We start from the raw sequence: 27,604 nt of genomic DNA, 5'->3' as shown, positions 1-27,604 counted from the left end.
CGCTGCCCCAATGCGGGTTTGTGGAAACATAACCTATTGTATGTCAATGTCACTTATTATTGGCTATCTGATATATCGAGGTGAAGCTCTACGTCGAGTTTCAAGTTTGTTCGGTTACTTTGTGAAAGAAAATCTTTTGATTTTAAGAAATCACTGTCCTTAATATAATTTGGCCAACGACAAAATATTTAAAGGTTTTTGATTATAAAATTAATATTGTATTTCAGTTAATCGATTTATCAATGAAAAATCTACTAATAACCGACTTCGTTAATAGGAGTAAGATTTAACTTATTTTTAATATTTAATTTTAAGTACACAATTTTAACATACTAGCTGTTCCGCGCGTTACTACTTCGAACTCATGGGTCGTAGCGTAATGTTATATATATATATATATATAGAATATAGGGCACCTATATATATATATATATATATATATATATATATATATATATATATATATAGGTGCCCCATATTCTGTAACCCCAAAAACGTATGTCCCTATCCCCGACGTAATACTTCATGATGATCGGTTGAGTAGTAAAAAAAACTCACTTTGACATTTATAATATTACTTAGCTAGTAAGAATAAGTTTAATACGATAACGGCATAAGTGGCTTTATACAAATATACTCTCCAGCTTTATAATATAGAATAGATATGAAAATGTTTTGTCCTTCCAACGCAGCACCAGAGCTACGCATCATACCGAGTTTAATTTTATTGATTACTGACACACAGATTGTACTACACGAACTCGTGTGACGTGTTTGATTAGTTCAACATGATTTTTTAAAAATACGTAAAAGTAACAGCCTGTAAATGTCCCACTGCTGGGCTAAGGCCTCCTCTCCCTAGTTGAGGAGAAGGTTTGGAGCTTATTCCACCACGCTGCTCCAATGCGGGTTGGTGGAATGGTTGAAAAATACCTTGTTAAGTATTATTAAACTATTTGATTTATGAATGTATCACTCGTTTACGCTTTAAAGCGCTTGCTGTTATAAATCAGCGCAGTTAAGGGCTTGCGAACGACTTGCATAATCATTCATTCACAAAATATTTTGAAAACGCTGTTCATATATTTTATCACTTCACTGTCACGTGAATAAATAACAAGGATTAAAAAATTTAGTCAATTTAAGCGGTGGTATCGTTTTGCAACAACTCGACTGCGCAAACAACATTGCAAAGGAAACCGTAAAGTGTAGTCGGGCCATTATATTTCTTTAAATCAGTATTATTCTGTAAGAACTCACTTCATTACTCACTCAAATTTTGACAACTGACTTAAGTTGATATACTATTTTGATGTGTGTATTCTTAAACAACTTCACAATTATTATGTTCAATGTCGCATATCATCAGTTTTTTTTCTAAAAGATATTATCATTAGAAAAAGAAAAATATTCTCCTATATTTCAATATTATTAAAAATTTAGTCAATCAATTAGTATTTCTAATATATGATAATGGAAAAGATCTACTTTTTTATGTGAATAGAAAATCTTGAGAAAAATTACATTAATACATCACTAGCGTCTGACAACGCACTTTGACTTAGCAAATTGAACTTTCACTAGATAAGAATTAGGTCTAATATCAAATGGTTTCGACGATTCCTTTCCGTTTAAAGCGCGGTTCGCTTGATATGAACGAAGTCTCCACTGAAGACGTACTAGTCTGCGGATGTTGAAACGTGCTGGGCGCGCTCTGGAAATAAGGATTACTTTTTACTAAAACATTATTACTTCACTTCACTGGTGGTAGGGCTTTTTGCAAGCTCGTCTGGGTAGGTGCCACCCACTCATCAGATGTTTTACCGCAAAACAGCAGTACTTGTTATTGTTGTGTTCCGTTTTGAAGGGTGAGTGAGCCAGTGTAATTACAGGCACAAGGGACATAAAATCTTAGTTCCCAAGGTTGGTGGCGCATTGGCTATGTAAGCGATGGTTGATATTTCTTACAATGCCAACGTCTAAGGGCGTTTGGTGACCACTTACCATCAGGTGGCCCATATGCCTTCCTATTCTATAATAAAAAATATAAAAAATATTAAGGTTTGTGAGTCAAATATTATGATGAATAAATATTTATTTACTTACTATTTGAATATATATATATACAAATTAATATAACAACTGTACAAATCATGACCGTGTGGGATGGTAGCAAGGATGCTAGCAACTAGCGAAAAATTTAACAGCAGTCATTATCAATGGAGGCAATAAGATGCCAATGGGCTATTAAACAGATTAAATTGAATCTTATTTATCTGCAGCAAATCATTATAGCCGCGTTACTTGGTACTTGTGTTTTAAAATATACTTTTAAGTCGAAAGTCGAAACAGCACTTATTCCAAGTTGTGTAATTTTGTCCTCTATCCCTATCGCAATGTAAAGGCAACAAGACAACGCTGCTGTGTATATAATATATAGTAAATAGAATGTTATATATTTAAAATATTTACATTTTTTTTATATGCGCCGGGATGGCAAATGACTACTCCACCTGATGGTAAGTGGTAGTAGAGTTCAAACGCGACGACGGCCAGTACAGTCGGGAAGAATGTTCTGTACTAGCCGTCCCCGCCTTGCCGGCCCGCAAGATGCCTCTTCACGCCTCGTTTGAAGGAACCCGGGTTGTAAGAGGAGGGGAACACGTGAGCTGGTAAGGAATTCCATTTTTTGGTAGTGCGACAAAGAAAGGAGTTGCCAAATTTCTTTGTGCGCGATGGAATTGATGTCACAGTTAGGCGGTGACATCGAGAACCAGCTCGCGTGGACTTAAGAAGGAAGGGGGAAGCAGGAATTTTAAAAAAACTTTTATTAATTGTTAAAGCATACAATAAATTAATATGTTAAATTGTTTTGCGCATGCGCCGCTAGATGGATGTACTGGCATATGAGGTATTTATTAAATAATTCATTTAAATATTAATGAAACAATGAAGATTATCAAAACTAATGTTATTATAAAAAAATGGATATTTAAAAAATACAAACAATATACGTATATATATTAATTCTGTTATCGAAATGTATTAATGATAAAAAGCATGAATTTTATTCAATAATTAGATTACCTCACTCTCCAGTATCGCCATCTAGCGGCTGTAAAACGAGAGTTCTCATTGACACACACAAGTAAAAAACACACGTTACATAGCAAGCTCTAAAACAAGCGTAAGGGTAGGGGTCCTTGTTTATTCTTGATGACATTTTACTCTCACCAAACAAATGAGGTGATAACTATTTACTAATTAATAACATTTAGTATTTTTTTTAAATCTTAAGTTAGCCTAGCGATAACATCTTAGGTTCAATCCTGGCTCTATGGATTTTTTTTTATCCTTAGCACAAGCATTACGCTTCATTAGAGGGGAAAATAGCTATATTAGTGAGATATTGACAAAAAGGCATAAGTTTTTTGGACGGATATTACCATATATAGCAGTTTTAATTTGACATCTACTGGTATCTGATATTTGTCAATGTTAAAAACAACATATTATTTTGTCAACGATTGAATGGTAAATGTTTGATGATTAAGAACGTAACAATACCACCAATTAAATAATCACAAGAAATTATTAAGTTCAGTTGCAATACAGTATAAAAATGAATATCATTCCAAAAAACACAATTAAACACATAAAAACACACAAACATATTTTATTACGAGACAGTTAGCACAATCAATAAATAAAAATAAACCGAAACTAACCATTATTATTCTACGTACCTTTTGATTTTGTTATGAAATATTTACGTGTAGTTAATTATATTCAATTAATTTAATAAAATTGGGTATTTTATAAAATTAATTTATAGAATTAAATAAAATTTTAAAAATAAAAATAATTAATACGGAATACATAAACAATTTCTAATATATAATAATGTTCTATTAATCTATACAAATACATAAAAAAGCGTCTATCTGTTATTTCAAATAGCTGCCTCTTGTTAAAAGTAAATATTATTTGTGAGTTACCAAAACCAAAACATTTATTTTTATCGCTTAACAAATTAAATATTTGATATATATAATTAAAATAGGCATTATATATGTTAAGATTACATATTTTGAATGATTTTCGTCACAAATGGTTAAGCATTACCTGTTGTGAGCTAGTGGAAGGTATGGCGGCGGCCAACCCGGAGGTTTTCCTGATATCTTCGAGCGGTATTTCCTCCGAGCGCGCCCGAGGCGAGCCCTCTCTTGACGCGTGAGTGCTACTGGTTCGCGATACGCTACTGAACGAAATTAAACATATTGGACATTCTAGAAAGAGAAAATATTCTTGACATTATAATGTAAAAAAAATATGTAAGAAACTTAGCAAAATATTAAATCGTAAAGGTTAAAATTTCAGGTATTAAAATATCCGTCAATGCGCTACCACTCTTAGGAACTAAGATGTTATGTCCCTTGTAAGACTGGCTCGCTCACTTTTTAAACCGGAATATTACTAAGTATCGCTGTTAAGTATTGCTGGCGGTAGAATACAGGATTGTTTGAAAAACACTAATAAGCTCGCTGGACTATGTTACCAACATCATAAACACTTGTATTATGATTTTAATAATTAATAAAAAAATATTTTATACAAAATTGTAAATATTTAAATTCGACTATGCGCGGGAGTAAAGAAAAGACGGACTTGCACAAGGCCCTACCACCCAAAATACCACCACAAATGCCATGTCTATGGGCTGTGGTGACGACTTACCATCAGGTTCTCATTTGTCAGTCTCAGTATTTAAAAATAAATACCATCATAATTTATCATGAATAAAAATCACTTTTTTAATAATGATTAATTTCAATCACTGGGAAATTTTGTCTTTTTTCTTTCTGTCTTTTTCCCTTATTTTCTCGGTGGCACCTCGATTTCACTTCTGACCACCTTTCTTCCCTGACTTACCAGAAATTAATACTATTACTAAGAATTACTTAAAATCATAACATTCAGACGCTGAATATTTATTTAACAATGTACCTTTCTCTGCTAGTGGTCCGCTCGCGATACACCACGATCCCGTCCTTGAGCACGTGTCCGCTCGGCCGGCGCAGGCGACGCTCCGTGTCATCTCCATCTAGTCCTACGCCATAATATATACAAAATGTAATAATAATAATGTCCTCCAGACCGATTTCGGCCACGGCGGCCAGATATATTATAGTGCACAAGTTTATACGCAAACACAGATGTACTTTCTATTTCCTAACTCTCATAATTCGAAGGGACAGCAATCCGACACGACCGGAAAGAGTTCAGGCGCAGGACCAACGGCTTTACGTGCCTTCCGAGGCACGGGAGTGTACACACTTCCAACTTCCGGACTCCGGGCTGCTACTGAGAATTTTCTGACAGAAAAACCCAGTAACTTTTTATTGGCCCGACCTGGGAATCGAACCCAGGACCTCCGGGTCTGCGGCCTTATATCGAGCCACTGGACCAACGAGGCAGTCAACAAAATGTATACGTCATTTAAAAAAATAATATCTACTATCGATGCAAAACAAAACTAAATAAATTATCCCATAAAATAATGAATTCACCAAAACGTTAATTTCGGAGACGCTACGAATTCGACCATTCAGCAATTAAATAACGGGACGTGAATTTCTTCGATCGAGGGCGAGTAAGGCAAAGTTTAATTTTTCAGAAGGCTCGTCTCGCCGTCGGGACGCGAGGGCGTGTCGCGCGCGACCGGTCGTAGCGCGCGGGCGTGCGGTGCGCTCACTGTCGAGTGCGGCGCGGCGCGTGCGGCCCGAGCGGCGCTCACCGTGGGCGCGGCGCGCGGCGAGCGCGGGGCGCGCGAACAGCGGGCGCGGGCGCGGCGCGGGCGCGGGCGCCGACACGCCGCTCACCTCGAGCAGGCGCCCGATCTGCTGCATTTTCTTCTGCCGGGACTTCGTGCGACCCTGTTAGCAATTTGTTCACATTTTCTTTTTTTAAGAGTTTGTCCGTGTAGATTTTTTTTTTCATGTGATTGCAATGATATTTGTACGTCACTTATATTCACGACTCCATGGTCATTTTACAAAAAAACTACTAGATAAATTCTTATTATATGAAAAATCTAATTTTTGATGAAGCGAATGAAATAATGTTTTATTATTAAGCACACAATACTGATCACGCATTCCCTGCATTGGTACTGATAATTTCATCATTCAGTTTTGAGGCCATTATAGTTGTTCTTCAAAAAGTATACTAATATATGCTTATACTTTCTAACAATATAAAGCAAATCGGTAAAATGTTTTTGGAGTCCCCTTTTAATATATAATGATTAAAAAAATGGTAACCTAACATCCGACGCCAACGCATGCAGGCGAAGCTTTGAGCTTTTATTGGTAAATAAAATGCCATTCCAATTGACATTATATAGATAGGTATAATGTGATATTTTGGTAAAAAGTGCGTGAAAAGACTTTACATAGCTATTTACTATAGAATACAGATATAAAAAGTTTCAGAGAGTACAATAGTAAATTTAATTATTATTTTTTAGTAAATTCATATTTTGTTAGCAATATAATAGTTCTGCGATGTTATAAGTGTTTTATGAGTAATCATATTTATATATTTTACTGTTTTTAAAGAAAAGTAACTTATAACATTAAAGCGTATAATTTTTCCCTTATATAAAATATGACATGAATGTGTTACCTTAGTTAGTCTTTGCTTTGCGGCCATACTTCGTATGTGGTCATCGAATTTGAACTTGGCTCTCAAAAGCACCGTCCGAGGCAGGGCTCCGTGGGCCCCGATGCGCGGTTTGTGAATTGTTAAGTGTAAGCACCGCGGATCATCTTTATCGCCTTGTATCTGTGACGAAAATTACTAGATGAATTTACTAAATTACTAAATAGACTAGAATAATTCATCAATAAATTAATAGATGCATTGATAAGAAAAATCTATTTTTTTTTAAATAATTCTTACTCATATCTCTTATTTATATGATTCATATACAAAAATGTAATTCGAATCTAATTGTAAAATTTAATAAAAGTGAAGCAAGTTAAGTGATTGTTCCAAGGCCGAGAAGGTCTCCTCCTATCTTGAAGAGATTTTTCAGAGCTAATTCCACCACGCTGCTGCTGGTTATTGATTACACATGTGGTACATTTTTTTATCAACACTTTTTTGCAGGTTTACTAAGATTTTTTTTTTGTCGCCGAGCACGAGATTAATCATTAATACGAATTAAGTATATCAAATCATACGAACAAAACACTATTTATACCACATTTTTTTTATTAACTTGGTGTCCTTGACTAAATTGACCTTATAAGTTTTGGAAGCTAGAATTACCTCTAAATCCTGCAAGCTGCCAACAAGCTTTGCGACACCCCACCCCAGCCTCTGCTTATCCGGCTCAACCAGGATCACTTGGATGTTGTCCACGGCAAGGAATCTATGATGCCATGTTCCATCTTTCTGTGTTATATCACAAGAGATAAGGTCCGAATCGTCTGTAATCATAATTCGAAAAAACATTTTTTAATATAAATAACATGAAATAACCGTATAACCCATATATTAATAGGTAATGCATTTAGTTTTAAGTTGTATTAAAATTGTATACCTTTGTACGTGTTGATGTATTTACCACTGGTGAATCTTAAATAAATAAAATAAAAAAATAAAATAAACCCATACCGCCTATCCGGTATATCAGCGAAAATGTAACAAATTTGCTGGTCGCAGTTATCAAACAGTCTATGTGCTTGTTATTTGTTGCAGATATTTGCCTTTTACGCCGAAGGTTGTGGGTTCGATTCCCACCCAGGACAGACATTTGTGTGCATGAACATATTTGTGTATCTTGAGTCTGGGTGTAATTATCTATATAAGTATGTATTTACAAAAAAAAAATAGCATATGTATATCAGTAGTATATCAGTTGCCTAGTTTCCATAGCACAAGCTTTGTATGAGCTTAATTTGAGATCGGATAGCCGTGTTTGAAAAATGTGTCAGGATATTGTTATTATTATTTTATATTGTTAAAAAATATCGATATATGCATGGATATGTGCAATGCCAAATTCGTTAATCTCTTAATCATCACTGTTATTTAAGAATTATGATTATAATAAAAGCACCACTGAATTTTCATGTGCTTAATTTGTGATTATAATTCATCTCGTGCTTGACGGTGAAGGAAAACATCGTGAGGAAACCTGCATGTGTCTAATTTCACTGAAATTCTGCCACATGTGTATTCCACCAACCCGCATTGGAGCAGCGTGGTGGAATAAGCTCCAAACCTTCTCCTCAAAAAGAGGTGCGGAGGCCTTTAGCCCAGCAGTGGGACATTCACAGGCTGTTACGGTACGGATTATATAAAATATTAATATATGCATCTATCGTTTAAAACACCACTAAACTCTAGTTTAGTCTATGGCATATATCAAACGCCAATATTGTTTCATTAAAAACTGCGAGAACTACACATTTTCATTGTACATGATACGTTATTATTTATCATCAATTTGCACACTATTGACAGAAAGATATATCAAAATCTAAATATATCGAAAAACTCAACTTAAGCCTCTTAAAAAAAACCTACCAGCATGAATTATAGATTAATTCTCATAATTAAATTGAAATTATGTATCAACTCACTGAGATCCAAAGTATCTCCAACGGGCACGAAAGGGGCGGGGTTGGCTAGAGGCAGTTGAGTTTCTGGCTTCCCAGTTAATTTTAAGTATAAATCTCTTATGAGGAAAAACGTCCTTATGGCACGACGGGCTCTTTCCATCTGTATTTTCAAAACAATTAAAATAAATTAAATCATAATCTGACCTCAGACATTAAGTTGATGTTTGACGGCCTTTTTTTTTATAGGATAGGAAGGTGGACGAGCATATGGGCCACCTGATGGTAAGTGGTCACCAAACGCCCTTAGACATTGGCTTTGTAAGAAATGTCAACCATCGCTTATAGCCAATGCGCCACCAACCTTGGGAACTAAGATTTTATGTCCCTTGTGCTTGTAATTACACTGGCTTACTCACCCTTACTTATAAACGTTCTTAGCGGGTGATTAGTTTAACAATGCTGCGTTTTCTTCTTTCGAATGTCCAATCAATAATTACAGAGAGAGATAAATCATTGTTTAACTAAACAGCCTCTAAGCAACGTTTTAAAAGTAACGCCGTATATCTTTAAAAATATAAGCTAACTTCGTCATTGTATATAAAATATAAATATACTTTATATAAAGTCATTGTTTTTTTATAAATAACCGAACAATGCTTGATGAAATCTGAGGCCTAATTAATAAACACTTTTACACTAAGTTAAGACATCTATATTTATTTTCTTTAACTGAATAAAATCTCATTTAACGAACAGAAACAGATAAGTAATTCGGATAAAATCGCCATAATATCATGTCAAGCCAATAAGCGACAAATGAATTTTGTTTCAATAGATTTGTTAAAATTTACCTCTCCACTAGGTAATCGCTTTTCGAATGCAATTCCAGACATTGGCGTGCGTGTGGGTGGCAACAGTATAGCTGCGTCCATACACAGCCATTCCACGTTCAGAGGGCGTTTACTCATCTCGCAATATCTATTACAAGAAATACCACAGACTTAGTTAAACCTTCATGGTAAACCTGAACTGAAATATTTAAATAGCTTTGAACTAAAAAAAAATGTATTAAAGTTGAACACATAACTCATTCCAATTAGACAAACCTTTGACAAATATATCCAATATTGGTCACCATGTGTGTTTGGCCAAACAAAGGGATATTATTGGTAGTATTTGGCGTCAAACAATTGATTTAATTTAATACATATACCACATACGTATATAAGCCAAGATGGCCTAGTGGTTAGAACGCGTGAATCTTAACCGATGATCGTGGGTTCAAACCCGGGCAAGCACCACTGAATTTTCATGTGCTTAATTTAATTTGTGTTTATTTTTTTATTTTTTTATATGCGCCGATGGCAAATGACTCTACTCCACCTGATGGTGGAGTAAGTGGTAGTAGAGTCCAAACGCGACGACGGCCAGTACAGTCGGGAAGAATGTTCTGTACTAGCCGTCCCCGCCTTGCCGGCCCGCAAGATGACTCTTCACGCCTCGTTTGAAGGCCCCGGGTTGTAAGAGGAGGGGAACACGCGAGCTGGTAAGGAATTCCATTTTTTGGTAGTGCGACAAAGAAAGGAGTTGTCAAATTTCTTTGTGGAATGTGCGGTGGAATTGATGTCACAGTTAGGCGGTGATATCTAGAACCAGCTCGCGTGGACTTAAGAAGGAAGGGGGAAGCAGGAATTAGAGAGAATAATTCCTCAAAGCACTCGCCGTGATACAGTCGATAGAAAGCGCTCAGTGTGTTCAAGGGTGTTTGGACATTTACGTCGCCAATAATGCGTACTGTACGTCGCTGCAACCGGTCCAAGGCCTACAGTAGGTACTTAGCGAAGCCATTCCAAAGGTGCGAGCAATATTCAATGCAAGACCGTACCTGTGTTTTGTATAACAGGCACAGTCGTTGTGGCGTGAAAAAACGCCGCACCTTGTTCAGAACTCCGAGTTTCCGTGAAGCTGTTTGTATAATAGCCTCGATGTAATCCCTTGGACAAAGGTCGCAGCGAACGTCCATCCCCAGCATGGCGATTTTGCTTTGTATCATCAGCGGTGTGCCACAGAGGGAGGGAAGAGGGGAAATGGTGACTTTTTCGCTGTGAGAGCGCATACCTGTGTTTTCTTGGCATTAAACTCAACAAGATTATCAGAACCCCATTTGGCGATGAGCTCTAACTTCCTATCGAGTTCAATGACAAGATTCTCCCGCCTCTCCTCAGTTTCTGCCCGCCCAGCCACTGCGCGTCCGTAGTATCCACCATACACCGTACTATCATCTGCATAGCAATGTATGTCCCCAAGAGAGAGCATATCATTGATATGCAAAAGAAAGAGTGTGGGAGATAGCACAGATCCCTGGGGGACCACAGCATTCACTACATAGAATTGTGAAGCGCAACCATCTACTAAAACACGAAGGCTACGCTTGTGTAGGAAGCTGGCAATCCAGGTGCATAGCTGAGCAGGCAGACCATATGCCGGTAGCTTGAAGAGAAGACTTCTGTGCCAGACCCTGTCGAAAGCCTTGGAGATATCGAGGCTGACAGCCAACGATTCACCTTACAAAGTACTGAGGTGATAGCTATTGTTCGATAATTTGCCGGGTCAGACCGATCCCCTTTTTTGGGAACCGCTTGCACATTAGCTCTTCTCCAAGCCTCCGGCACACACCCCGAAGAGAGAGAAAGTTGGAACAGGCGCGTTAACACAGGATACAGCTCCGCCGCGCACTTCTTCAGCACTATGGCTGGTATTCCATCGGGACCGCTAGCTTTCCGTATATCAAGTAATTGCAGCTCCGCACGCACATCACGTTGCCTGATTTTGATGTCAGGCATCGTGTGGCCACATGAAGGTATTGTTGGTGGTAGCGCACTACAATCATCGATCACAGAGTTGTCGGCAAAGAGTTTAGCCAGGAGATCGGCTTTCTCCTGCGGACTGTGAGCTAGCGATCTGTCCGGATTTCTGAGCGGTGGTAGCGAAGGTTGGCAGAAATTGTTTTGCACAGACTTGGTCAGACGCCAGGAGCTACGGGAGCCCTTAGGATGCGAAATAAGGTCATGACCAATCTGTACAATGCGCTGTGCATCTGCTCTCGTGTATGCCTTCCTACAGGACTTGGAATTTTTATTGTAGTTTGCTTTCAGTCAGTCAATGTTAGATGCCCCGCTAACGCAGCCGTTGATCCACGCGCGATATGCCACCTGCTTAGATGATACAGAGTCGGCACATTCACGAGTGAACCAACGGTTATGCGTACCCCTACTGATGAGATCTGAGCTAGGAATGTAGTATTCCATTCCTAACATGATCTCATCAGCAACAGCAGCGGCACTAGCTGTCGGGTCATTCCCACTGAAGCAACGTTCCTTCCAAGGGACTTTTTTTTTTTTTTTTCAGCCTTTTGCCGTCCACTGCTGGACGAAAGCCTCCCCCATAGAACGCCAACCATCCAAGGGACTGACGCATAGTAATCGCGCATACCGTCCCAATCTGCCGACTTATAGTGCCAAACGCGACGTTTGCATACCGCTGATGGCGGCAGCTTGGCCTGTGGCACTTTGGTAGATATAAGGCCGTGATCCGAAGAACCAAGTGAAGCTTAAACCACAACCTGATATTCCACCGGGTGAGAAGTCAGCAGAAGATCCAGTAGAGAAAGCGCTTGCCCATCAGTGTCTGGGATCCTGGTGGACTGATCAACCAGTTGGGTCAAGTCGTGTGTGAGAGCAAAAGCATGAGCAGTTCTTCCAGCATGGTCAGTTTTGAGGGATTTCAACCATGATTCATGGTGAGCATTAAAATCCCCCAAAAACACCAATTCCGCGTTAGGAAACTGCTCTTGCGCAGCATCTGCCACTCGACTAAGATGGTCAAATAATCGGCTTATCTCCAAGTCACCATTGTGGGATCTGTAGAGGCACACGTAGATTCGACTCTGACGAACCAGGTCCACACGTACCACCAACATGGAGAAGGAGGGGTCCTCCAAGCAGCGCAATCGGTGACAACAAACATCCGCCCTGACGAACAAGCATACTCCGGCTTTCGCTTTGAAAGATTCTTCAAGCATGTAGCCGGGATAGTTAAGGTAGCTGGTGTCGGCAGGGCGGAGTATTTGCGTCTCCGTGAGAAACAACATTGCTGGCCGTGCTGTCTCGAGATGGTGGTGGACAGCGTTGAGGTTAGCGTGGAGTCCTCGGATGTTAGAAAACTCGACCTCAAACAGCGTGGGTATGGTGAGGGTGTGCACCGCTGAACGACCGTTATTTCTTAGTTGCGCTACCATATTTCATCTCGTGCTTGACGGTGAAGGAAAACATCGCGAGGAAACCAACATGTGTCTAATTTCATTGAAATTATGCCACATGTGTATTCTACCAACCCGCGTTGGAGTAGCGTGGTGGAATAAGCTCCAAACCTTCTCCTCAAAAGGGAGAGGAGGCCTTAGCCCAGCAGTGGGACATTAACAGGCTGTTACTGTTTACTGTTACCACATACTTGTATCAAGTTTTAAATCATTTTAACAGCTTATTTATTTTTAGTTTATTTGTGTTCTGGTGATTTTATATTACTAAACAACGCATTTTTTTAATATTTTTTTATTTCTAACAAATTTCCACCTTCGGAATCACCTTTGGCGCGATTGAAGGGGAGGGGGGTGTTAGGGTATAAGACAACATGTGTACTTATCTATACCATTGGAAGCGTTTATGCAAAATTTCATAATGATCGTTTGAGTTAAGAAGTCCGTTAAGAAGTGTGAGCATAGCAAACATATAAAGTCCCTTTCGCATTTATAATATTAGTATGGATTACATTTAATATGAGATAATATCCTATATGCAAACTAGTATTTAACGATAACAAAAAACTCACTCGTCCTCAAACATATCCAGGAATATATCGTCGCACTTGTAAAAGTTTCGCGCCAACGCTGCGGCTCTTCCTCGTAAATTATCCGCGGTGGAAATATGTCTCGAACTGGCAACACCAGAACTGCCTTGCATTGCTGTCCGCAGCAAGCGAACTGTTAGCTCGCATGTTACAAGCCTCACTTTAGATGCTGAAAATGGTAAATACTAACTATAAAGTTACTTTAATCATTTATGTATAATAATAACTTGCCGTGTGGCTTTGGTAAACTAGAATTAGACTAATTTATAACCCATGAGTGTCGTGAAAGTACGCGAAACGGAGGGGAAGGGTCGAGTAACATTAACTTTGTAGTAGGTAGTACCGTAAATAGGAATTAACTAAAAGCATATACACCACTTTTAAGCCTTATTACTTTATTTTCATTCAATAAAGAAGTCAATAGGCAGAAAACTGTAAAAGTTGAAATACATGCGCTGTTTTAACGTTAAAACCATAAGTGAGGCGGAAGCTGTTAATGGAAAGCACTGTCTTATTAAAACTATGATTTACAAGTAACCATTTATTTGAGTGCGATATAGCCCAGTGATTAGAACGCTTGAATCTTAATCCGTAATCTCATGTTCAAACACAGGCAAACACCTCTGGATTTTCATGTACTTAATTTGTGTTTATAATTAATCTCGTGAGCGGTGGTGAAGGAAAAAAACGTGAGGAAACCTGCATACGTATTATTTTACTGAAATTCTGCCACACGTGTATCCAGCTCACACCAGAGCAGCATTCTGGTATTGTGGCTTTCAGAACCCAAACCTCTTCAAAGGGAAAATGCCTTAGACGAGCGGTACTCAACCTGCTGCCAGGGCTTTTGTGGTTGGGCCCATTTTATGTTACTTTATTTTATTTATCTATTCTAAATTTTAAAGGTTTTTATTAACACCGTTCGATATATCCGTTGATAGTTTCATATAAGTTGTAACAATCGTGAAACCTAAGAAATCATTGCCTAAATACTTTGTTTGCGGCCCGCGACACCATGAATAAAACATGTTTGTGACCAACAATCATTGACAGGCTATTACTTACTTTATGGCCTATATAAACAAGGTCGAGAATAATTTAAACTTACCAGGCTTACAGCTCAAGTGCGCTATGACCATTAGTTTCGAAATGAAAAGCGCATTGAAACTGTCAATTCTTCTTTGTTCGGATTGATTAAATTCTTCCGTATTATCACTAGACGTTTCTTGTTTTGTATTAGAATTCGTTGGTACATTTGTTTTACTAACATCATCCATATCAGGATAGAGCAATGTCTCTAGTAGATCTGGGTTAACACCTATAATGTAAAGGTTAAATTATGTACGAAAATCATATCAATACATCGATGCACACAAACCTCAACCATTTTGTCATTCATATCATGTCTTAACGATAGCAGTGTCACAATAATATTTGATGGACCAATTTGATCTGAAGCCACCGGTTTTTATATGTTATTGGAATAATTAAGGTGTACCGTCTGAACAACAATAGCCTCGAAATAATATTTAATGCATCAATTTGGTAAGACCTTTTTCAGTCATTTGTTATCTTCATTTATTAATAAATTTAATTGGAATGAAATAAACTAATTTTCTTTCCATTTATTCTCGTTATAATCTATATTCCGAACCGAAATATTGACAAAAGTGTTTGTAGGAAAAGATTGTATTTAAACACGAAATGATATTATTATGACAAAAAATAATTGTTTAATTAAATAAAAATAATTATAAGTACGTTCATTGATAAAATAATCTAAGAAATATAGTAAAAAGCATATCTTACCCACTGATAACCACGTCAGCAATAAAGAAAAAAATACATTTTAAAATGCATTTGAATAAGACTATAAATTTAATCGCTAAATAAGGTTAAAATTATTTACAAATTACATAATTATACTATTAATAAATATGTAGTTAAATAATGTACGTACCTTTATTATTTATTAAAGCATAAAGCAAACACAGCGCAAAAAGCGCTTTATAATCATTTTCACTACAGTCTAAAGAGTCCAATATAGTTTTTAGAAACGGTCTCTTATCTATGTTCCTCGCCTCTCTTTCTAAAACATTTTCTATCGTCGTAACGCGTTCGGTGCCACTAGTTTTTACACCTAATAACTTTTGTTTTTCTTCATCAGTTATATTGTTGAAATCCGACATAGCTTTGGAAGAACTCGATTCTACGCCGGAATCAGGGAGTGGAGAATCCGGCATGTTCTCTTTAACAAGGGTCACTGAACTACCAGATTTGACCGTTTGAATTTGTGTCACCAAATCTTCAGTGGAATCGTGAGCGATACTTGAAGTTTCGCTTATATGAGAAGTGGATGGCAGAGAATTCGATACTAACTCAGGATCGAGATCACAACTCGAATGGTCAGTGTCGTACCCAAACGTTTTGGCGCCAGAATATTCTGGAGTCGTATAATCCCTTTCAGAGCAAGACGTATTTTCCAGAGCCTTTTCCAAGCTCAATTGTGGCTTTGAAAACTCTAATTTGACACTGGACTTTGCGTGACTTACATACATATCTAATATCTTTGTGGCGCCCTCTTCGAATACTGACAAATTCGATTGTAATATAATCCAAGCGAGGGCATGGACTATTGGTCCGTGGGTTATTATTAAGAACACTTGTGATAAAAGAAAAAGAGCTACAACACTCGAAACAGATGGTTTTGTCTCCTCCTCGGAATCATGTCTTAGCATTGGATAGTTTAATCTCGAAGGTGTCTCTGAACTTTTACCGGTTAATATTGCTTCTAGGTTCCTCGTAATTACTTCGATGCTTTGTAAATGGTCTCTGTTGTATGGGGAAGATGTGATGGGACGCTTGGTAGATTCGGATGTTAGGGAATATATGTACAACGGTATTAAGAGTTTGTGCAAGAGATGTTCGGTTAACACGTCATTGAGGTCGGGAATGTTAAGGCATAGTATGTCATTTATGTAGTGTAGATGGTCCAAATGTTCCGCAACTAAATCCGCAAGTTTCTGTTGAGACTGATGGCTGGAAATAAATTTCAAAAATTTAAAATAATTAATTTATCTGTTACGAATATATACTTTATTTTTAAATAGATGTCTTAATTCCTAACAAATAATAGTAAGAACACATTAATTTAGAAAGTCTACAAAAAATTAATTAATACATTTTGATTTGTGATTGTAATTTGTAGTAATTCTATGTTATTTCTTTTGCGATTTACTATAGACATAATTGTAATTTAGTCTAAATTAATTAATTGATAAACTTAATTTATTACAAGTACAAAGAGAACAATGAATTCAATTATGATATATTAAATTACTCACTCAGCATCGTTTCTGACACACGCATCTAATTCCAGTATATGTTTGCCGATAAACCATACAAGGTTACTGAAGTATGGAGCTGCAGTTCTATGTTGAAATAAAAAAAAAATACATTGATAATAAATATATTAATTGACATAAAGAGTATCCGACTTGTGACGTATCAATACATAGTAGATAACAAATAAAATAGATACATAACTATCCGTATTAATCATGTAAGAAGCTTTGGAGACACAGACAAGTATTACAAGCATTCATTACTTATCCTCCAGGTAGTAACCATAGATACAAGACGCCAAATGTTATATTAATCATAATTATTTTTTATTTATTTATTATTTAAAACTTTTTTCACACCTACAATGTGCAGTAGGAACAAAAGGCAGACCTAATGCCTGAAGGCATTCTCTGCCAGTCAAACTTTAGGCTAAGCAGAAATCCGTGAAGGCGGTAATTAGTAATCAAAAATATATATACATACAAACATAACATCAACAAAATAAATACAGAGATATATATAGTATAAAAATATGAATAATAGTGTATTTTAGATGTCATAAGACGACAAGAACTAGGAACTTTCTGAGAAAATATGCTCACGGAAATGAGTCTTGAAAGTAAATTTATTTTAATTATTCTAAAATATATTTTACTAAAACAGCATCACATAAAAGATTTGCTCAAAGCCTAGGGGCTGTTGGCAAATACACACAGAGAAAAAAAAACAAAATGTTATAGTCAGAAGTTCTGTGAAAATTAACTATTGTGTTCGTTTCTGATAGTATGACTATGTTAACTTTTTTTTTTTTTTATATTCGCCGGGAGGGCAAATGACTCTACTCCACCTGATGGTAAGTGGTAGTAGAGTCCAAACGCGACGACGGCCAGTACAGACGGGAAAAACGTTCTGCACTAGCCGCCTTCGCCTTGCCGGCCCGCAAGATGCTTCTTCACGCCTCGTTTGAAGGAACCCGGGTTGTAAGAGGAGGGGAACACGTGAGCTGGTAAGGAATTCCATTTTTTGGAAGTGCGACAAAGAAAGGAGTTGCCAAATTTCTTTGTTCGCGATGGAATTGATGTCACAGTTAGGCGGTGACATCAAGAACCAGCTCGCGTGGACTTAAGAAGGAAGGGGGAAGCAGGAATTAGAGAGAATAATTCCTCAGAGCACTCGCCGTGATACAGTCGATAGAAAGCGCTCAGTGCTGCTATCTCACGACGCAATTGTAAAGGTTCAAGGGTGTTTGTGACCTTTACGTCGCCAATGATGCATACGGCACGTCGCTGCAACCGGTCCAAGGCCTCAAGTAGGTACTTAGCGGAGCCATCCCAAAGGTGCGAGCAATATTCCACGCAAGACCGTACTTGTGTTTTGTACAGCAGGCACAGTTGTTGTGGCGTGAAAAAACGCCGCACCTTGTTCAGAACTCCGAGTTTCCGTGAAGCTGTTTTTGTAACAGCCTCGATGTAATCCCTTGGACTAAGGTCGCAGCGAACGTCAATCCCCAGCATGGCGATTTTGCTTTGCATCACCAGCGGAGTACCACAGAGGGAGGGAAGAGGGGAAAATGTTGACTTTTTCGCCGTGAGAGCGCATACCTGTGTTTTCTTGGCATTAAACTCAACAAGATTATCAGAGCCCCATTTGGCGATGAGCTCTAACGTCCTATCGAGTTCAATGACAAGATTCTTCCGCCTCTCCTCAATTTCCGCTCGCCCAGCCACTGCACGTCCGTGGTATCCACCATGCACTGTACTATCGTCTGCATAGCAATGTATGTTCCCAAGAGAGAGCATATCATTGATATGCAAAAGAAAGAGTGTGGGAGATAGCACAGATCCCTGGGGGACCCCAGCATTCACTACATAGAATTGTGAAGCGCAACCATCAACTAAAACACGAAGGCTACGCTTGTGTAGGAAGCTGGCAATCCAGGTGCATAGCTGAGCAGGCAGACCATATGCCGGCAGCTTGGAGAGAAGACTTCTGTGCCAGACCCTGTCGAAAGCCTTGGAGATATCGAGGCTGACAACCAACGATTCTCCATGCTTGTCGATAGCTTCACCCCAGAGGTGCGTTACGTACGCTAGAAGATCACCTGTGGACCGTTTTGGTCGAAACCCGTATTGACGATCATTAATTAAAGAGTGATCTTCTAGGTAATGGATCAGTTGGTTGTTTAAAATCCGTTCCATCACCTTACAAAGTACTGAGGTGATAGCTATTGGCCGATAATTTGCCGGGTCAGACCGATCCCCTTTTTTGGGAACCGCTTGCACATTAGCTCTTCTCCAAGCCTCCGGCACACTTCCCGAAGAGAGAGAAAGTTGGAACAGGCGCGTTAACACAGGAGACAGCTCCGCTGCGCACTTCTTCAGCACTATGGCTGGTATTCCATCGGGACCGCTAGCTTTCCGTACATCAAGTGATTGCAGCTCCGCACGCACATCACGTTGCCTGATTTTAATGTCAGGCATCGTATGGCCACATGCAGGTATTGTAGGTGGCAGTGCACTACAATCATCGATCACAGAGTTGTCGGCAAAGAGTTTAGCCAGGAGATCGGCTTTCTCCTGCGGACTGTGAGCTAGCGATCCGTCCGGATTTCTGAGCGGTGGCAGCGAAGGTTGGCAGAAATTGTTTTGCACAGACTTGGTCAGACGCCAGAAGCTACGGGAGCCCCTAGGATGCGAAACAAGGTCATGACCAATCTGTACAATGCGCTGGGCATCCGCTCTCGTGTATGCCTTTCTACAGGACTTGGAATTTTAATAATAATAACTGAGTAATATAGTAATAGTAATAATAACTGAGTAATAAGCTATATTATTTTGTATATAAATGTTTTTTGGAGGGTCAAATTACACAGTATAATTACTGGCATCATGATTTGGCTGACATGCACTCCGGCTCAAACAAGAAAACTATCCTTACACTAGCTTACCATACTTATACATTTGTACATACTTATACTTGCTGTCCATTACCAATAACACATCAATAGTATAATTTGAATTTTTTTATATTAATAATAATTAACATTACCTATCCCTAATGAAACGCAGCATACTCGCATCTTGTACTCGGTAGACGTTGAGGGTCAATGTACGTACTGCAATTCTGACCATCGACTCTGGATGATTGAAAAATTTTATAGCCTCTGTGTAAAGAGGAAAGTCCTTTGTATGCTGAAATAAAAGAAAATGTAATGAATTATGTTAAATATATTGTATTTCATAATAATACAATCATTATAGATATACATTTTGGATTGATTTTAAAAAATATAATATTTTTTTTGAATTAAAAAAAATATATATATTATAAAGAAACTTAAAATTTTTAAGTTATAATAATAAATATATATATTATTATTTATATAGATATTATTATTTATATAGGTATTATAGGTATTAATATGTAATTTTTATGTATTTTTATTAATATGTATTTGTATTTTTATGTTCCATATTCCATTCATATTAATACCAAATATTAATATGAACATAAAAATATTAATTTTATCAAAAATAAATATTATATTGTATTTTTATTTTTTATTGTGTTTTAATTGCTTCAATGTGTTTTAATAAGCTATGTAAAGAGTATGTTAATAGTTTTTTTATCAAGCTGAAGGTTAAATTTTACAGTTAGTTACCCTTAAAAGTTATATGCAACAAATATAGTATAATTGTTTTATTTCCGTACCTCATTATAGAAGAAATGGATAGTGTGATTATTCAATTTAAGGCTTAGAGTCTTGAGGAACGATATATAATATGCCATCACTTCTTCATCGGAGACGTCAAACTTATGAACTATTATCGAGTTTACGTGATTGTTACTTAATAAATAATCTGGAACATAAATTATTATTATTTAAAACATAACTTTGCTTTACAGTTCTATATATGCTCGTTATTAGATTAGATGCTCATTACTAATTTTTTTTAATACAATATTTGCACATATTTCATAAAAATTAAAGTAATATAAATTTGAACTGAACATACAAACTCTCAAAAATATTGTGTTCTGTCAAAAATATTAATTATACTTTTTATTTTTATAAAAGGCATAATTTAGACATACATATGTGATTTTAATGATATTATTTTCAAGGTAAGTAATTATAGAAATGCTATTACACTTACATAATGATGTTTCGTTTCTTATATTTTCAAAGAGTATGTTAAGCGTTTGTAACAACTGCACGCATACATACGAAGAGCCTCCACATTTTTGCCTCATAATCTTCAAGAAATATGATAACATATTTTTTTCTAAGAAAAAACTGCAATAATAAAATTATTTTCAATTTTGTACTGCCATAAAAGATACAAGGACTCTCCACATTTTTGTATGCATAATACAATACAATATATACAATATAAACAATATGAATAATTTTATTTAAGACATAACTGTAATATTGGATTATAACATAAAATTAGGGTTAATTTGATATTAAAACAACAGAACTGACTGGTTTATTTACATATAAAGTTACTTATCTTTTAAGTCAATATCTAAGTCATTTATTCTAAATTTGAAGTTTTTTATTAAGACCTTATTGTATGATTACAGTTCACTTATTATCTTTAGACAATAGTTTTCACCTTGAAATGATGATAAATAGAATTGAACTCAATGCATATAAACATGTTACTTAATTTTTTGTGTGAAAACTTAATGTTATTTGTTTAAATACTTACTCAAACACGGAACTGTCATTTTGATCACCCCATATCAAGATTTCTGCTATGCACCGTAAAGATTCCACTAAGATACCTCGATTATTTTCTGATACAGTAGTGTTTTTGCAAAGAATGTTGTGTAAATATTTTAATCTTTCTAACGAATGAGGATTTTTGGGTCGACCCCAGCCACCTCCAAACCAACTACGACTTCGAAACATCACGGCACCAGTTTATTACACTGTTTATGGATAAATCAGAAACATTTTACTCACAAAGTTTTGACAAAATATACGTCACAAATGAGCGCACCTTAACATATTTCGAAGGATAGTCTAAATTGTATCCTTACTATACGTAAAATTATACCAGACCAGATTGACTACAATATCTGCATATGGGTTTATTGTTTTATTTTCATGTTTCTTGTTATTTTAACACTTCCCGTTCATACGTGCTGTGCTAATGTAATTTTGACAGTTGTCACTTGACAGTTAGCTATTAGATGTTTATATGTAGGTAGGTACTTGCGTTTTGATATTACGATACTGTTGATAGGTGTATGTTCCCAAAAATTAAAAAAGCATGACGAGACATCATTTCATAAGTAAGTTTAAGTTTTAATATTTGTTTGTATTACCGTAGTACTAGAAACACAAAACTTGAACCAGAGTATAAATATATATAAATCATTACCGTGCCTGAACCAATATCGGTTGGTGTTGTCAGATTACGTTGAAATATTTTCCTCGAAAGGACATGGCCATATTCGGCAAGGACATATTCGTGAATACTGGCACATTAAATTGTTGTAATTTTTTCTAATAATATTGACCCCCACTTTAAACTGCTATAAATAAATACCTCCACGAACATGGCTTGACAACAGACTAGACGTAAACAGTTTCATAATTTTATTAAACCTTAAATCAGATTTTTGGCAATAAGTGTATAGCTAATGATTTTACTATAAAAAAACCTTAAGGCGCTATAAATAGCGATCAGTTGTAAATTATTAAAGTAAAAAAGTAAAACAACAAAAAAGAAAAAAACAAAAAGTATAAATGATTATTTATTTATTAGAGAAAAAAAAATCAAGCATAGGTATAGGTTTATTATTTTGCAATTGTGATAACAGCTTTCAAAATATATTTTACCTTTTGTTACATTATTTTAATATTTTTCAATTGTTATTGTTATTTGATTGTTGTTATTTGTTGTATAAGAATCCTGCTGGAGCTTGAATATTGTTTTGGTGTCAAAATTATTAGAAAATAATCGCAAAAATACAATCACAGTACGCAACGAAGAATCTGCAATGACTTTACAATTTACATTGAAATTCATTGACATAGACAGAAGCAAAAGTAAACACGTTCCCTTTTGAGTATAATGTTTTTTTTGTAATATAAAATAATATATATTACGCATCAACATATATGAAAAGATAATTTTATTTAATGCATTAAATACCAATGAAGGCATTTTCGTATAAATAAAATGCTCCTAAAAGAGTCGCCGCCCATTTTTTTTTTTTTTTTTTATAGTATAGGAAGGCGGACGAGCATATGGGCCACCTGATGGTAAGTGGTCACCAACGCTCTTAGACATTGGCATTGTAAGAAATGTCAACCATCGCTTACATATCCAATGCGCCACCAACCTTGGGAACTAAGATTTTATGTCCCTTGTGCCTGTAATTACACTGGCTCACTCACCCTTCAAACCCATATCTGAATCTGAATGTTTGTGCAAGTAGCATACATGGTCCTGACCGTACATCATTATATTTATCTTTCTTTGTGGTCCATTATGGTGGAAGTCGAAAAACGGTACCATGAATTCATCTTGCATTACATAATATTTTGAAAAAACTGCCAAATTCAGAGATATTAAAAACAGCGTAGCAATTTATTTTTTAAATTTTTATTATACACTATATTTACTATGTAGGTGTACATGGAATGTACTTTTTTGGCCACATCAATCTTTTTTATAATATAATAGAAGTTGACATTTTACTCTTCAAACATTTCATATGCTTCTTCTTGCAGATTTCTTGTCGATCCAGTTTTACGTAATATATGGTTAACAATTTATTATACGTAAAAGCAAAAAAGATAGTAATTGGCTCCCATCGAAATTTTGTGTTGTCTGTCTTGTGTTCATTACACTTTAAACAGAAAGATGTGTATTTTAAAGCAAAAGGACGTCGGCTAATTAAAAAAAAATAGAAACCGACATTTTTGAAGTCACCACTTTTATCACCACCACCGGAAACAATAGATGAATAACAACTATTGATGGCTTAAAATGCAAAATTGAAAATGTGTCTTTTGAAGATCAGTGCTAATCAATAGTGTATTATTGATCGAATGTATTATTATATTTATAGCGAAGAATTAGTCAAGTTAGTATTTTTTGTCTATAAATTATATGATATAATTATAGTCTTTGTTTTCTAACTGAAATAGTATGCTGAAAACTTAAACAAACACAGTTAAGAGATAGCAGATACTGTCTGTACTGTCTTATAATAAAATAATATCAGTAAAAATAGCAACCGTTTGTTATATACAAATAAAATGGATCAAGTATGTGGTCCCTAAAAATTAAATTAATTAACAATTTTGTTAATGTGCTATCTTTCACTTAAGTTCGGTAGAATATAATACAGTACATATATATCTTCGTTATACTAATTAATAATAGGGATTAAAATAAAACAAAGATTAATATTCGTTATAATTTTATTTAAATAAGAATTTTAATAATTAAGCATAAAAATATTTATTACCATCTACATTTATTCTACTTTATACTAGAACCATACGAGACTATGATTTAAAAGATACTGAGCCTTCATTTTAAAAAATATATTTGATAATTATTTATATAATAATATTTTACGAGTATTTTATAATGCGTCTTCACTTAATATAAAAATAAAATATGATTTACAGTTATTGCAAATTACAATCATGTTAGTTTCTTTTAGTTTCACGTTTATAACAGTTTGAATTAAGTGTAACGGAGTTATTTTTAAAGTTTTGACAAGAAATTCTTATTATTATTGGACGGAATAAATTAATATTTATTTATAGTCTAATATGATATTATATTAACGTTACAAAACTCTTTTGTAATTTGTGACAATTTTTCATGCAAAAATATTTAACTACATATTTTTTTTTTACATTTTGTTCTTATAAATAACTTCTTTTCGACAATTTAATTACTATGATCACACTGGAATTATACTTAATTGTAATAATTATATAATTTGTTAGTAATTATTGGACGGATCGTTTTCCATTTAAAAACTTGTACTTAAAGACTAAGAAATAAATTAAATTTAAAAAATAAATACATCTAAAGTTCTTATAAAAATTGCTATTTAAAAACACTAGCTTGACTAAATCGTAGGCTACAAAGTCTTGTGATTAATAATTATAAAAAGCAAATTCATTAGTTAAATAAATAAAATAAAATAAAATATATTCTAATATTATATTCATCTTTAACATCGTGATTTACGAATTAGATTTTTTTTTAATAACAACAAATATCTGTATTAAAAGAACATTGAAAACAAAAAATCGATCAAATTTTTTAACATAGATATTTTTTTTATTCTATTATAATTTCAACTACTCATTATTAGTATACATATCGGAAAAAAGAGACAAAAATGTAGTTCACATTTAATAAGGATAATTTGTTAATTACACATATTATTTTGTTTTTTCGAATGTTATTTGGTCTTTATATCAATAGTTATAAATAAATTGTAGAAATTATGTTCATAATCCAGTTACTGCCATTGCCATATTTGAATTTAGAAATCAAAAAATTAAAAACAAAAACTATTGGAATACTGTACTTTCATTGCCTTGTTATTTAATTGAAAAGATGTTATTATTATTTCATATAATATAATTTTTACGCATTATTTTTGCAAAGAGCATTTAAAATTAATTCAAATAATGGTGATTGTTATCAGTATGAATCGGGTGATGCATGCAATCTAATGAAAAAAATAACATAAAATACCTTGCCTAAAAGAAATTAATTTTTATGAGCTGTTTCAAAAAGCTGTTTATTAATGATTACAAATTATTATAATGCTATGCGCTTAACTGCATAGTAAAGTTGTATTAAAGAAATGGGTGGATATTGTCTAGTGTCGTTTAGAAAATGTCTAAGCATATTACGACTCGATACGAGCCATTATTATTTCCTATTGTTGCGATACATAAATAATTAAGGATAGAAGTTTTGAAGAGCATCTGAATATATTGAGTTATAGGTGTTCCTGAGCACGTATACATTATCGCCAGGTTTTCCGTTAAAAACGTATGGTCCTTTAAGATTGGTGACCTTGGAATTGTTTGGAACAGATTGTGGTTTTGGTTTTGAGTATGATGGCGCATTGTAACTTGGACGAGATGGTGGCATGACAGGTTGAGATGGTCCGTATCCGAACGGATCGACGGGCATTTGAGGCCCTCCTGGATAACCTGACGCACCGCTCCATTGATAAACGCCTGTTGGTTTTCCGTTAGATACAAAGTCTAATGGCAAGTTGATAAACGGATCAGCCACTTGCTGAGGAACTCCCTGAGGCATCATTGGAGGCATAGCTGGTCCGAGGGTAGGAGGCTGGGATACATAACCTAAGCCTGGTACAAACATATATGGAGTTGGGGGCAATCTGATGTAGAAGATAGGTGAATTATCATACTGAAGTGAATTCAGGTTATCATTGGGGAAGGTGCCACCGCTACCATTTTTTTTCTTGTTCTGCTGACGACGTTTTGAAGGAATGGTCCGAGATAAATCGTCATCGTCGAAATGATCATCATTTACAGAGAAGGTGACATCGTCATCATCATCTTCCGCATAATCTAGACCAGATGATAAGTAAGATGGGAAGTAACCTCCAAACAAATTAAGGGCCTTGTTTCTTCTGTTTGAGGGTTCTGGTACTGGTGTTGTTCCATCTTTAAATGTATCCTCAAGTTTGCTCTCTCGTTCTGAAGCCGTCTCGTCTACTTCTGGTATTAAAGCGGCTCTTGATCTTCTCGAGGGCGCACTTTCAGCTTGGTATAGTGCGACAATAAGTATGAGCACTGACAACAGGATTGAGTATTCCATTTTGATAATCTGGAAAGAGAAATAAATATTTGAGTCATTATCTTTAATAATGGAAACACAAAACAAATAACTTAATTAAAACATTTGATGAGAATATATTGTACACATTTTTCAAAATAAAAGCAAAAATAACATAATGGCTTTAAGGCTAATGCGTTAGTAGCCATAATATTTTATCCGTAGCTACGTAAGAAATCTTCTCACTCAGTACTATTTTTCAACGCTCAACAAGACCAAGATTAATTACTAGGCGGTCGTATAGAGTGTTAATCGATTCGCAGTGTACGCGTGTTACAAACAAACCTAAAGATAAACGCATTATTTGAAAGATGATTTATTTTTAATTCTTTTAACATAATTGATGGAATTTCAACGTCTACTGTGTGGAATTAGCGTGAGTGTAATTTTGAATGTAACTTTTTTATTGTAAATAATAATGTTAGGAATATAAATGCGCTGATCTTTACATTAAAAAAATAATTACTAATTGTTATTACAATAAAAACAACAACATATCAAGTTATGATGAGAGTTACGATACCTCAGAAATCTCGTAAAGAATATCTCTAATCCCATTGGAATATGACAGTGAAGTGAGAGTGAATATGAAAGTGAGTGAACGGTTCGTAATTTAATAGTATTCTATAACATTTGCTACGCAGATGCCTAGTTTTTTTTTAATTCAACCGCTGTAGTCGAAATTCAGGCGGACATTATTTTTATAACATATAAATATATAATAACGATACAAAAGACCGGCTTGTGTATTTAAAAATATTTACAGCAAATTTTATTTATGAACCTAAAAAGTTTACGTTATTTATTTAACTCGATGCATTACCTAAGTTAAGAGACTTAACGAAC

The 27,604-nt window shown here is 35.4% G+C and overlaps 2 protein-coding genes across 4 annotated transcripts in view; both read right to left on the bottom strand.

Annotated features, from left to right (window-relative positions):
• Nucleotides 1-478: 478 nt before the first annotated feature.
• LOC126770489 (protein CLEC16A homolog) lies at nt 479-22,044 on the bottom strand. Of its 2 annotated transcripts, XM_050489888.1 has the most exons (17): nt 21,936-22,044; nt 21,602-21,824; nt 21,041-21,180; nt 20,595-20,743; nt 19,932-20,074; nt 16,883-16,969; nt 15,499-16,577; nt 14,647-14,856; nt 13,521-13,707; nt 9,485-9,611; nt 8,655-8,793; nt 7,336-7,496; nt 6,688-6,846; nt 5,798-5,936; nt 5,008-5,110; nt 4,126-4,261; nt 479-1,714 (listed from the first exon to the last, which is right to left on the bottom strand). In XM_050489888.1, exons 2-17 carry the CDS (start codon nt 21,802-21,804, stop codon nt 1,604-1,606), a joined length of 3,273 nt encoding a protein of 1,090 aa, XP_050345845.1. In that variant the 5' UTR covers nt 21,805-21,824; nt 21,936-22,044; the 3' UTR covers nt 479-1,603. The 2 variants fall into 2 exon arrangements, with proteins under 2 accessions (XP_050345845.1, XP_050345846.1); XM_050489889.1 differs by having other exon boundaries at nt 4,126-4,258; nt 21,602-22,044.
• Nucleotides 22,045-25,555: 3,511 nt separating this feature from the next.
• The window catches only part of LOC126770621 (uncharacterized), a 99,344-nt gene continuing 97,295 nt past the window's right edge, over nt 25,556-27,604 (bottom strand). For both annotated transcript variants that reach the window (XM_050490112.1, XM_050490113.1), the window contains one exon: nt 25,556-26,749. In XM_050490112.1, coding sequence (XP_050346069.1) covers nt 25,847-26,740 — 894 coding nt within the window. In that variant the 5' untranslated portion in view covers nt 26,741-26,749 and the 3' untranslated portion in view covers nt 25,556-25,846. The remainder of the gene's footprint in view (nt 26,750-27,604) is intronic.

Source organism: Nymphalis io, chromosome 9, assembly GCF_905147045.1.
Source record: "Nymphalis io chromosome 9, ilAglIoxx1.1, whole genome shotgun sequence".
Classification (NCBI taxonomy): domain Eukaryota; kingdom Metazoa; phylum Arthropoda; class Insecta; order Lepidoptera; family Nymphalidae; genus Nymphalis; species Nymphalis io.
Note: the sequence above shows the minus strand (reverse complement) of the source record. Positions and strands in the feature narration are given on the sequence as shown.

Bases quoted from the DNA above. Each gene is read 5' to 3' on its own strand.
- LOC126770489 (XM_050489888.1), bottom strand. From the start codon at position 21,804: ATGTTTCGAAGTCGTAGTTGGTTTGGAGGTGGCTGGGGTCGACCCAAA. The intron at 16,578-16,882 runs GTGAGTAATTTA...ATTTATTTCCAG, and splicing joins TGTGTCAGAAACGATGCTGA to CCATCAGTCTCAACAGAAAC. The intron at 5,111-5,797 runs GTGAGCGCCGCT...ATTATGGCGTAG, and splicing joins CGCCGCGCGCCGCGCCCACG to GACTAGATGGAGATGACACG.